The sequence below is a fragment of the Galleria mellonella genome, unplaced genomic scaffold (genome assembly GCF_026898425.1).
Source record: "Galleria mellonella isolate WM207_F2 unplaced genomic scaffold, CSIRO_AGI_GalMel_v1 utg132, whole genome shotgun sequence".
Taxonomy (NCBI): Eukaryota; Metazoa; Arthropoda; class Insecta; order Lepidoptera; family Pyralidae; genus Galleria; species Galleria mellonella.
The window spans coordinates 4,368,784-4,382,531 of NW_026441989.1; the positions used below are offsets into that span (position 1 = coordinate 4,368,784).

Sequence of the window (13,748 nt, forward strand, 5' to 3'; positions counted from 1 at the left end):
TATTGTTAGTAATAATAAGCTTGTCACTAACAATCTCTTAGCTTCTCCCTGTCCTAGTTAGATATGGATAAATAGAACTTTAGCTGTAAGGGTAGAACATTTTACATACAACATAAAGAAAGTAGCTAAAAGGAAAACAATTACAGCACAGGAAAATACTATTAATTAGTATTACTATATTAAGGGAGACTTTGTACAAATCGTTTGTTTGGGGACCTCGGTTCCATTCGTGTTTCAACTGTAAAGCAGTTGTGTTTGCATGGCTGTGTTTCGGCTTGAAGGGTGGGATATGGCGTGAATTTACAGAGTACAGAGGAATAACACCTGAGGAAGTTCTCAGGAATGGCAACGCATGGAGAGTATCATGAGTGAAACAGTTATTTCTCTGTTATGTCCATGGTACTGCTCATGTACCTATATAGGCGACGGTTACCACTTTTCATCAGGTGGGCCGACAGCTTGTTTGCCATTCTAAGTTGTATAAAAAAAAGTTTTCTGTATAATTAAATATACCTACTGAACCTTATAATATGTATCCTATTTCGTAGATACTTATTTTATATTACTGTCGATCGGTGCCATTGCGATCCGAGGATAATGTTGCATTACGTGTACAGTCCGTGCTTTATTATAAAACTATATTAATAAAATTTCAATAACACTTAATACTTATTTCTGTAAAAAATATTGACTTTTATTATATTTTTAATTCCCATGAATTAAACATTTTAATATCCACGTTTGAAACGATGAGCATTCAATGAAATTCTGATTAGAATTTACGAAGTGCGATAATACTTACGGCGGGTAATATATTAAATCCACCGCGGAAAGTCCATCTCACCGAGCACAGAAGATGGTTGGCGGTTCTCCCGCGCTCCTACATTACTCATCATTTGCACTGACGCTCGTCATCGCGGCCCATTCAATTTGTTTATATTTCACGCCACTCCGAGGTGCTCTCGCTGATATACCGCCCCTAACACCGAAATATGGAGCTTTACCGATATTTATTATGGTTGTATCTCAGCAGCGAGTCTGTGCGCCTACTATAATGTATTTTACACTCATTGTAAAGCCCTATCGTAGCTCTTTATTATTTGAACACCAATAATACTACATCGTAGGTCTACTCTACTGCCAGGATATTGCTACTATATATTGTTGAATTTGTATTTTATATACACAAAATGAGTGTAATAATATCCATTTATAATATAAGTAGATAGGTTTCGATTTAATTCAAAATTGCAAACATACTGTACTGTACATGCACATTACACATAGTAAATTCGGTTTACTGGTTATTTCTATAAAGGTTATAATAAAATCGCTCTGCGCGAGGTATCTTACCTTATTAATATCTAGTTTTATAAGTGGTTTTCTTATTAGCGTAAAAACTCTATTAGTGTACGACTGCATTTAACGTATAACGTGTTGGACTTCCCATTTAAGCGTTCTAATAGTGAAACTAATTATTTTTTCCAAAAAAATCGTGATTTAGATAAAAGAAAATTAATTAGACAAGTCTTCTATACTACCCGTAACATAGCGCGGCCAGCAATCAAGTCTTTGTGTTTTGTATCCCGATAATAGGACGGATTTCTTACTTTTCTTAAACCAAAAAAAAAATGTAACGTCAAAAAAATGCATGCAGTAAAGAATGCTCTAATTTTTTTCTCTTGTTTTCTGATTCGCGAGTGAGTGTCTCTATACCGTTCCTATTTAAGACATTCTTTTAAAATATTGCTAATAATTCCATTTTTACCTTGTAAGTACACTGTGTTCGATAACACAAAGAATATCATTTATTCTTATTTGTTTCCTTTAGAGGCGCTGGGTAGTGTGGGCAGTACGGCGGGCAGCTCGTGGCCGTCGTCGACGCCGGAGCCGTCACCGTCGCCCGTCTCGACGCCTACCTCGGCCGACGCTGCTGATGGCGTCGACGCCGACGTGGAGCCGCCCTTCACCCTTGGCGTCACAGAGCACACACCCTATCAGTGCCAGTTCTGTGAAAAAGCTTTTCCTAGATCTTCATATCTCAAAAAACATGAACAGGTAAGTCACAAACTATGCGCATCTATTAGCTATATTATACTTGCAAACTATGTTGTCCTAGTATTATATAGACAGAGCATCAAATTTTAAAAACAGGTTAAAATTTTGTTAGCTAAATATAACTTTGTCTTATAAATAATAATTTTTCAGTCTTACAAGTAATTTGATAAAAAAATTTTGGTATCTCGATTTACGGATACATAGATAAAAAAAATTGACTTGTTTTTGGTGAAGCAATTGTAGACACTCCATCTATATAATCTAAGAGTATTATAAAATTTTCTTGGAAATTCGAAAAAGAAAATATGTGCGGTATATAATGTACCCACCTAAATGTACAAAATTATTGCATAATCATATGACCCAAACTGGTGTGCTAACAACAATAGAGTGTACAAGACCAGTAGATATGGTTGTAGTGTGGCTTCATCAAATCTTTTGAGTTGTCACATAACACTACAAGATAATAGGGTTACGTTTATTCGTTTACTGCCATAAAGCAACTTGGCTAACAGCATAGTCACAACGACTATTACGGTTGTCATATATCTATGAATTCACAATCCAGTTTTGCCGTGTAGTCTCGGCCTTCATTAGCAACTAGATACCCAAAACGGCCCATTTACAGAGTCAGTACGTAGATATGCATCGCGGCCGTGGCTGCACCGCACTGGCTCATAGGGCTGTGTGACGTGGCGGCCATTACGCTGACCGTACATCTCTCGGTTCCTTTGTGCTTCGCCGATCTTGCCGTGTTACGATTGCGACACGCCGAGATAGATCTAGCTCAGATAGGATAAATAGAAACGTTACTTTGCATAACGCCGCGTTCAAACTAAAATCTCCTTATCTACACGAGGATACGAATCTACACGTTCACGAAATGTGACAAAAACACCACCCTGAATTTTGGGATCTCCTTCAGCTAATTGTGAAATCAGAAAACGTGGCGGTATAGAGTTCATTAGATTATCGGTACGCAATTGCAGCGACCGTTGTGGCTCTGGAGATATCGATCGATGTATGCGCAAATGCAGGCTGTTGCGGTGTGATGGTGTTTGCCGACAAATGTATCGGGCGATGATCGCGTACTGCTCGCGCGACAGACCAGTGACGGCCGGAAATAGGCTCGCGATAACAACTCCCTAGTCTGGCGAGCCACACCTTTATCATCGCACCGCGCTTGGGAAAGGCGATCATTATACGAATAAATCAATTACTGAGTTCAAGCATTGCAATATACTCATACGTATATACACATGCGATTATAGAGTTAGGGATTCTTTTATGTATAGAGTTAGTTATTGTTTTATACAAAGCAGTTAACAGATTAAAAATAAACCACTCAAACTAATACATTTATAAAAGTCTATCCAATTAATTTTGTGTCCTGCCTGCTTAATTTCGTTAACTTTGTCTTATTATTTCAATTAAAGATGTTTGGATATCTAAGATGATAGTGATCTATTGGGTAAAATTAACATCATAGAAATTCTAATGAAGGGATATTCTGTGCGTCATAACACTTTTTCTAAAGACACTTCGATGAAAGCCGTTATAAAATTTTAATCTCCCTTTCTAATAGAGTATGTATCTTATAATTTTGTTTCCACTGAGTATACTAATGTCAAACTTTACAAAAAATATTCTGTATAAAATGGCGACGTTATAATTTTACTCATTATTTATTGAGTGGTCCCAGTTTGGATAATATGAGTGCAAATTTGGATGTATTGTAAATAAATATAAATCTGCTGTAAAAATATTAAAATGGCATTTAAATCAGTATTAAAATCTGTAGTATTGTTTAGAAAAAGTAAGGTAAGAAATAACCAGCCGCGGAGTGTTTTTGTTCTATAGTATTAACTTATGTGAATACAGATAAATAAATAACTATCTGTTATCCTGGGTCTACCTCAGGTAATAATTAAATTTTATATCTAGATAAATTATTATGCAGGTGTCAAATTTACGTAATTCAAATCTATTCAATCGTTTAAGCGTGATTAAGTTCGAAACTTATAAAATATGAACTAAATAGTAAACTAACTATTAAATAAGAAATATTATTGATTCATATTAAATACAAAATTAAATAAGAAAGTAATAGTATTGATTTACTATCCACATATGACTAATTTTATACTTTATAGGTAGTTAAATGTAATATCAATTAAATTTGGAGGAGACGTCGGCATGTTACGAAACATTTATTTTTTATTTTTTCTTCTTAAAGATGAACATCTTTATTGTGAGCCAAGTACCTAATAATAATACTGCTGGTAAACTACCAGTAAGATAAGACACAACTAACGTCACTTTGGTGGATATTTCAGAGAACTGTCCGCTCATGGGAACATCACATCTTTCGATCTCTTATAATATTTTGCAACAACTTGATACAGTATGTATCTAAAAGTCTATACTCTCACTAATATAATTTTTTTTTATCTTATAAATTAACCAAATATTTGGTATATTTACACGATAGCAGGAGATGTTCTTTATTTCGTTATTATATATTATAAATATAAAAACCATTAAGTAATGTAGGTCATTAAGAATGAGTGTATCAGAGAAATTATTAAAATAGCGCCATTACTATTTAATATAAGATTTTTAAAGGCTTTTAAAAATTGAACCAGACTAATAACAAATTAAATTTTGAGAACTTTTATAGCAGATAATTTAGATTAATTTCACTTTGGTCTTTAGAGTTATTAAAATATAATTGTAATAATCAATAAAAACAATAGGATATCACGCAGTGTGATAGTTCCCAATATAGAAATAATTTCAATAAAGTTGTGCTAATGGAAAATTAAAATTTTAACATTTAATTTGTAGTAACAATAATTTCAAATTGATCTACCTACACGCTGTGAAGTGTTACAATAAAATACTCAAGTGCTAACTAACTAACTGCCTATTCGCACAAAAACGGTGTACGGGCGCCCGTGGCGGTCGCAGTTGACCTCAGGCCCTCGCCGGCACCTGGCTGTGTGAACCAACGATGTCAGGCTGTTATTGCACCTGGGAAAGACACTCAGTAGCCGCCCGTTGCCCATTTTCGAGCTTTTATTGGCTATCACGTTTACCTCAAACTAGTTTGGAATGTGTTTTGGTGAGCTTTACGCGGAAGGCATACCAACGTCGCGTTTATTATAATGTCGGACGCTCTCACGGTATTCTTTGTATCTGAATAATATTCCGCGATATTATTCGCGTGCCATTTCACCATAAGCACAGTGCGGTGACGTGGTGTGAGCAGCAGTAGGCAAGTCTCTGCTCTGCACCCAGGAGACCGGCTCCCGCGGCGACTATAGCATAAATTGAATACTCGCACGAAGAATGGTGATAACATTTCAATATTTTGTTCTGCTTTAAACATAATAAATATGTTTCACTTTTAATAAATAAATACAAAAGGTAATTCAAAACAATGCTATCATTTACATATACAGTATTGTGTAGACGCGTATGCAGACACGTACCAAATATGATTTAGAAATATATATTACAAAAAGTAATTGCTTGTGAATCATTTTTCTAAAAATATGCTTGTATATTTGACTAAGACTAAACCTAACACGGTTTAAGTGAGTGTAATTTTTTATAGAAATGTTAAAAAAAAATTAACTTATTTATTTTCATGAAAATAGTTTAATTTTTCACATTGGAAATTGAATGCGATGGACAGAAAGATCAGCTAAACTAATAAGATACGGTGAAGTTTTAAAATCGTAATTAAAAATTATTATTTGATATTATTATTTAATAGATATATTTTAATTAAGGACTAAAAATTTTAGTGTTTCTAGTTGTATTTTGCTTTAATTTAAATATTTTGAATTTAATAAATAAAAGACATATTGACAGCTAGAAAAAAAATATTTTTACTTTTTATTTAAAAAGTTTATATGTGTTAACATGTTGCCTGCAGCAGATAGTAAAAAAAATGGGAACCCAATAAACCATTCCATAATTATTCTATAGGTAAAATTACTATTTTAGATATGGCTCTTATATATTATTTTATATTTTATTTCGCAGTTAAGTAAATTAAAATTTGATTTAATTTTATTAGCTATACGTAATTGCGTAAGTATCTAGATGATTTTTACGGTAAAAGCGCCGCGTGGGCAGGGCGCTGCGTTGGCTGGACGACGCCACGATTTATCGCATGCTGACGATCGGATTTATTAATTCTGTCGGGGGCCGATTGCTCCAATTAAGCGAGCGGCGTAAACAAGCCGCTGCTAAGTTTATGCGTTACTGGACGTGCGCCGGCCGCAGCCGCCCGAGCGCTTCGCAGTAACACTCGTGCGTCACTCAACGCTAATCACAACAAACGATTTAGATATCACTTGCGACAAGCACCAAGATGTTTATTATCTGTAGCTGCTGCATAGATGTTGCTGATAGACATTGATGAAGATTCAATAGTAGACGTCTAATTAGATAAGATTTCGTATGTATTTTACAAGGGCTGTACTTATTATAATTAGTAATAGTAGGTAATAAGATAGGGATACACTAGAAAACAATGTGAGAACGATATTCAAAATTGTTTGCAAGTAAAGAAAGACTTCACACCAATTTGACACGATTGAGCAATTGCTTTCTTAATCAAACTTCAACATCTTCAGTTGCATGTTTGATTGAAAATAAACCGAGATTTGATTTTTTGTTAACGCTATCTACAACAAAATTTACTTAATTTTGTGAAAATAAATAAAGACGGTAATATCTTCAAAAAGGTAGTTTTCTATATTGTCGAAAACTAGAGGACACCGGAGGGTTGAAACGTATCTTACCGAATGACGAGTTTACATGTCATTCGAAGCATAAAATTCAGTCAGCAACAAATATTTCTAATAATTCAAATGAAGAATTCATAAGTATGGGCTGGGAGTTGATTACCTTTCCCAAAGATGGGACGGGATTTGCGTTGACCATCTGGCTGGTACCGATTATCACCGAGACAGTGTTTTTTTTTTTTATGACAACAACAAGGTAATGTGAGAAGAAATTAAATAACTAAACAGGAAAAGACTAATTTTAATCTTTAGGATACCTAATGACGATTACGTATAAAAACCCAGCATGGTGGTTATAGAAACCATAATTAAAATAAATGAGCATCATTACTGTAGAAAAATGACTACAGTACCGAATGATAGCAAAAGAACCGTGAATCAGCACCATTAAATTAAGAGTAGATTCACTGATAAACTAAATAAAATAGAATAAATTCACTGATAAACGATACAGATATTATTTACATCAAAATGTAATTTAATGATTTAAGAGCGTGTTTAAAAAAAAAAGACTTCAGCTGTGGTAAAACTAATTATTTCGTTTTCAAATCTTAAACTACTAAACTGATTTTAACAAAATTTCTATGGAATTAATCTGTAAGAGTATTATTTCAGATAAAAAGAATTTTTCAAATCGGTGTATAACTGGCGAGGGTATGAAGTAACAAATATAAAAAAAACGAATTGGGAACTTCGTTCTTTTTGAGGTCGGTTGATTAATGTTTAATATCTAAAGAAACTGAATTGCGAATGAAACTTATTTAAAGGCTTTAATTAAAAACTATGTTAATTATGTATACAAATAGATAGGGAATATCATATTGTATCGTACCATAATATAGACAATAAAATATATTAGCAGTCTACAGTCTTGTTAGTACGAATTCCTTTTCTTTTATTTCTCAGAAATTTTCATTGAAAATGTTTGTGGTCTCTACATGTCACTTGAAACTTATTTGTCAAATTTCAGCTTCGCACATCAAGTATTTTAAAGATATTGTGGTTACAATTAAATTTTTAATATAACAGTTACGAGAACTAGTTGCACCGACAAGAGGAAGCTCTTAAATGAAAACAGAGAGATGACAGATACGCTGAAATATTGCATATAAAAAATATTGTATATCTACTGATTCTATATAAATTAAAAATAATAATAATGAAATATAAGCAATAAGCAGGAATCTTGCTATATCTTTTAGAGATACAGTTTGGATTCTGACATACCTTTCACTTACGAAATTTTAAAAATTCTTTTATCTACAGTTGATTATTTGCAAAAAAAGCTTGTTTTGTTATTTACTTTTTAATGTCGATCGAAATAGATTATAATTTTAAAGACCATCTGACCTATTGTTTTATTAATATGTAGTTTAGTAGACCTCTACCGATAGACTATTATAGAAAATTTTGCAGTAGGCGCTTATTTACAAAATATATTTAATTTAAATAATAAAAATCTAGTTATTCTACAGGTACATCTGTTAATGTCATACAATGAGCGCATCACCACGTCAGTCCATTGTCTGCTCGAATTCATGACAATAAAATTTTCATTGCAATGTTTCGTACGTCATATTAGCTCAAATATGGACCTATTTATACTGCAAACTGAGGTATTTATATGCTTTAGTATATTAATAATATACGAAATTTTGTTAATATATCGGATGTAGACTCAATCGCCACTCGACAGAACTCTCGTTTAAATGGCTGAATTGATTTGAAAAAAATGTGCCATTGACAAAACCCATCCTAGATTAATATATAAAATACAGGAAGTATGTATAAGTGCAATAGTGAATAAAATTAAAAAACCAAAGCCCCGAAATTAAGCTGGTGAAGAATTTTGTAGATGATATTACACTTAAAACAGATAGTTGCATATGTAGGTATGTATATTGTTTAAGGTGAGGTAACCTATTAGTTTGGGGAGAAGGGATTGTTATTAATGGAGAGGTTAGTCCTCATTGCTATCAATATACCCTATCAGGTCGACCTCACGCGGCTCCTCCTGGAAACTATCATGACTAATTTATCGTTGAATTCGTTATGATGGGCTAACTGACCTGCCTTTGGATCCTCATCTATCACCTCTCATTGTTGCTCCGTCAGTGTATACGGCGGGGTTACCATGCCATTTTCACCCATTAAAAAACCTATTAGTATGTTAGATTGGAAGTTCCTACAAAAAGATATCACTTCCAGCAAATTACTAATATTAACTTATAGTAATATACTAGTTAATTTCGTTTCTTATCGTTATAACAAGGTATAATAATAGTAATCATTGAAATGGGCTCGGTAGGTGACGGAAGGCTCGCTGGCGTGGCACATTGGCGCTAACAAATTGAGATGCGCTGCTAATGGCGTCGGCAGACGGCTTCCCATGGTAATTGGGGGCGCACGAGACCGCAAACCCTCACTAAACTAACAACACTGCTGTTTAACATCTTGTATGATGTATATGTCTATGTGTAATAGCCATTTTCACATTTGTACGGGTTCTGTGATTCCGCAGGAAAAGATTACTAAAACTTATTACCTAACTTGCACGTAAAATAATGTAACTTGGCAAGATGACATGGTTTATTAAATTATACTCTGCTTATAATATAGATTAATGTTTTTTAGTATATATATTTTTGTTGGTTTTATTATTTACAATATTTGTACATTTCTTATTTTGACCTCGAATAACATTCACGTCATATAGTGTTAAAAATTTTATGCAAGACTGACTTCATATCTTTAGCAGAATTCCATTACTTTTGTATCGTATGACGGCAAATATTATAGCGGATGCTGATAGATAGTACTTAAAATTTAATGATGATAGTACTTTTTTACATTCTGCCGTGATAAATTCTAATCATTGACCTACACTTCTAACTAGTCTGGCCATAAATATTGATACATAAAAACTTCTTTTTTCAACTTTTTAATTATTTTGAATTTGGAAAGCGTTTATTATTTTAAAAACTTCTTTCGATTTCGTGCCATTTCACATATTTTTTCGTGTTCATTATCAAATTACAATACGCCTTGCACAAAGTGGATATAGAGCCGTCGGTCATATTCCAGACACTTCAAAATCTTTGTATCAGCCGTATGTTCGTATATCGTACTAAGCAAAGATACAGCAACACTTCCTTTGTTGAAGACCAGAAAAGATCGGGGCAGCCGCGTGCTGTTAGAACTACAAAGACTGTTAATGCTATTAAAGCTAAAATTCGTTGAAACCCCATTAGGAAGCAAAGAATCATATCGCGAAAAAAGTCGATTGCTTGGGTACCTCTGTCCCACTCGTGTTTCAACCGTGAAGCAGTTGTGTTTGCATGGCTGTGTTTCGGTTTGAAGGGTGGGATATGGCGTGAATTTACTGGGTACAGAGGAATAACACCTGAGTCCTCAGGAATGGCAACGCATGGGGGGTATCATTGGCGAAACAGTATACTCTGTTATGTCCATGGTACTGCTCATGTCTATAGGCGACGGTTACCACTTTCCATCAGGTGGGCCGTCAGCTTGTTTGCCATTCTAAGTTGTATAAAAAAAAAAAAGATTCCTGCTAGGACTCTTTCGCGTATTATAAAACAATACCTGAAGTTCGGTGCTTATTATCGATGTACAGGACATTCCCTAAATCAATCTTGACATTTAAAGAGAGTGGATCAAAGGTACTTAGAGAACTAGGTAAGGAACTTAGAGAGTTTTAAAAAACACAAAGACTGTACAAGTAGAAACTTACGCAATATAAATAAGCTTATTTTACCTTAATGCCGTCTGCACAAAATCAGTAATTCATTCTATGGTAATTGCATAAGATTTCATAATAAACTGCCAGAATCTGCATTAAATCTGACAGAGAGGCAATTCAAATCTTATATTAAACAATTTTTATGTAAGAAAGCCTATTACAGGATAGACGAATTCATAGATGACAACATATCAAGTAAATAATTAGTTTATTAGCATACAACGTTATAATTTTATTTTCTCACTGCTTTCTTGATTTAATTGATTGATTTTAGAAATATGAAAGCGTAGCGGTTTTTGTATTAATTGCCGCATGCATTCTTATGTAAAATGTGAATACTATAACTATCAGATGGCAATTGTGAGTAGCTTTGACGTGGTCTAGTGTTTTGAGTAGTCATGCTCACTAAAATGTCCAGACTTGTGGCGGCGTGGTGGGCCGGGTCATTGGGCTCCCTAAAATATGGTCGAGCGCAGTGACGGCTGGCTCATCCGTCATACTCGTGAACGGGTGCTGCTTGTAGGGACTGGTCTGCTCTAATCACTATGACTGATTTCCTCTTATTAATTGTTAACCAGTTGGTTATGTATTCAATATTTTTTCTTTTTGAGTATTTAATTGAATTAGTGCTAATTGGTGGTTTGTATTCACACACTTAAACTTAAAAATGTAAAGTAATAATAAAATTATTTAAAAGAGCAACACACAAGTTTCTTGCTCGTTCTTCTTGTGATGAGACAGCTTTCCGAACGAGCGGTAGATTAAAAAAAATGTAATGACTATTCAAAAGTGCTTCAATGTAAGTTTATTTGAATAAATGATTTTCTATTCTATTCTATTCTTGTACATCCTCTTTACCGATAAAAATTTTCACGATTGAATAACATTACAATAAGTAAATTGATAAAATGTACGCTCAAAGTTCTAAAGAAGCTGCTCAAGTGGTCGGAAAAGTACAATGTGGTCATCATCCTGCGTCAGTGATGGTTTGGTGGGTCGTGTCTTATCAAGGAGTCACAAAATTACATTTTTGTGAAAAAAGAGCCAAAGGGTATCAAGATACAGTCTTGGATTGTGCTGTGATACCTCTCAGCAATACACGTTTTAAAAATATACCATGAACTTTCCAGCAGGACTCTGCACCTGATCAAAAGCACGAACTATCCAAGTCTAGCGACATTGAGTCTCTTAAAAAATCTTTAGAGCAAGCAGTGGCGAAATTTCCTTTGCAATTAGTACGTAAATCTATAGATTCGTGGCCAGATAGATTAAAGGCCTGTATAAAAACCAAGCCATTTCGAAAAAAATATTTTTAATTTTTTTGCTGAGACTTTAATAAATATGTAGGTATAAATTTTAGTAATATTAATAAAAAAAGCATTTTTTTTTTATAAAAAAATGCATTTTTATTTGTAACAGATCTTATGGCTGGACTAGGTACACTAAATAAAATTTATTGTAAAGAGGAAAAATTTAAAAATTACTTAACTGATTTTAAAAAATTTTTCAGCTACATTATCAGCATTATTATATATAGGCTATATATTACTTTCGAAATTTCTACTTACTCCTGCGAAGCCAAACCGGATCGTTAGTGGAAAATAAAGCCAATGCAGTGGAATCTTCAAACAATTTAAAAATATTAAGGACGGTTCAGTTTCTGAAATGTTTCGAGCTAGTATCAATTCTAAATAAAAAAATAAATCATATTCAGTTTCAATTTAAATACTGCAATAAATTTGTGTTTCTATATTTATCGACAACTACAATTATTTCAGCAATGTTTATATTCTAAAAGTGAACCTCAAACGTACATCTTTAGACAAATAGACGATTCGCTCTAAATACAAAATTAACATTTCGGTTTGTTATACTAATACAGCTTTTGTAAAAAAAATGTTTAGCATAATGCCTACAATTGACCAGAAGTCAAGCCACACGGAGCGTGTGTTTAGTATTATCCTGAATGAGTACCGAGTCAGGTGGCCAATTAGTAAAAGCGTGAACTGCCTGTCAGTTTGGGAGCCTATTATGCTGTTGAGCCAGACTCCACACCAGTTCATGGTGATGCGAAGGCCGACGGTGTCCATTATTTCGGTGCCAGCGACAATTCATATACGCTGCATTAGCATACTAATTACGTATGCACTATGGACGTATGAACAATCTACTATTTTACTATGTCAACTATCATTTTTCAAAGCAAAGTTATAAGGTGAAATATTTACTTTGGTAGTATGAATCCACTCGTACAGAATACATATAGGAAAATAATTATGTATTTATTGTATCTAAATAAATGTACATGAAGTAATGACAACTCAGTCGGTACAATGGTTGACTGCTATCTAGTGGTTTTAACATTTAGATCAGATCTTTGATTTTTAAAATTTATAATTAGAACATTAATTACAACATTAATGCTACTTGATTCCTAATTCCAATGGTACTTGAAGCCATTATCCAATAAGCCCAGTATTTAATAGTAACAAATACGTCGTAACACTTCTTATAATAGCAGTATCATGAGGTGAATTAAGACCCATTGCTTTAGCTAGTTCACATCTCTTACTATGCGTAATCTAATTAAATACTTCTTGCACCTTGTATAAACAATCTGTGGATTTTGACCCTCATGGGGTAATTGTGCGTGCAAAATCATGTGCATAGTTCTAAAATACCTTATATCGTGTTTTTATTTTTCCTTATTTAACGACCTTGGAGATATGAAAATACTACTCGTAATTCTAGGTTTTGTTTATCTAATTCTTGTAACCTGTTTTATGACTTTTTTGTAATTTCGACTCTACTTTTATGATGGTTACCCCAATTACAGATAATATATCTTCTTCGTAATCAATCATTTGGATCATAAATCATTATAGAATTCATATAAGATAATCAATAATAAAAATCTCGCATATCTCATTTGATAGTTTAGTACGATTTTTAAATGCTTGTGATAATAATCTATGGATCGAAATAAGTGAAAAATAGTTAGGTGAACAATTAACTTATCGATTCTGATCGAGCCATCGTCAAGTCATAGCGCGATTCTCGACATTATTGATGTCTTATTCGAATGTCACGACCGACCTACCGTCTCGGAG

The 13,748-nt window shown here is 33.6% G+C and overlaps 1 protein-coding gene across 2 annotated transcripts in view; it reads left to right on the plus strand.

The window, feature by feature from the left end:
- Positions 1 to 13,748, plus strand: part of LOC113518360 (zinc finger protein 423 homolog) — a 63,796-nt gene that overhangs the window by 42,306 nt on the left and 7,742 nt on the right. For both annotated transcript variants that reach the window (XM_052903101.1, XM_026903245.3), the window contains one exon: positions 1,832 to 2,058. In XM_052903101.1, the coding sequence (XP_052759061.1) occupies positions 1,832 to 2,058 (227 nt within the window). The remainder of the gene's footprint in view (positions 1 to 1,831; positions 2,059 to 13,748) is intronic.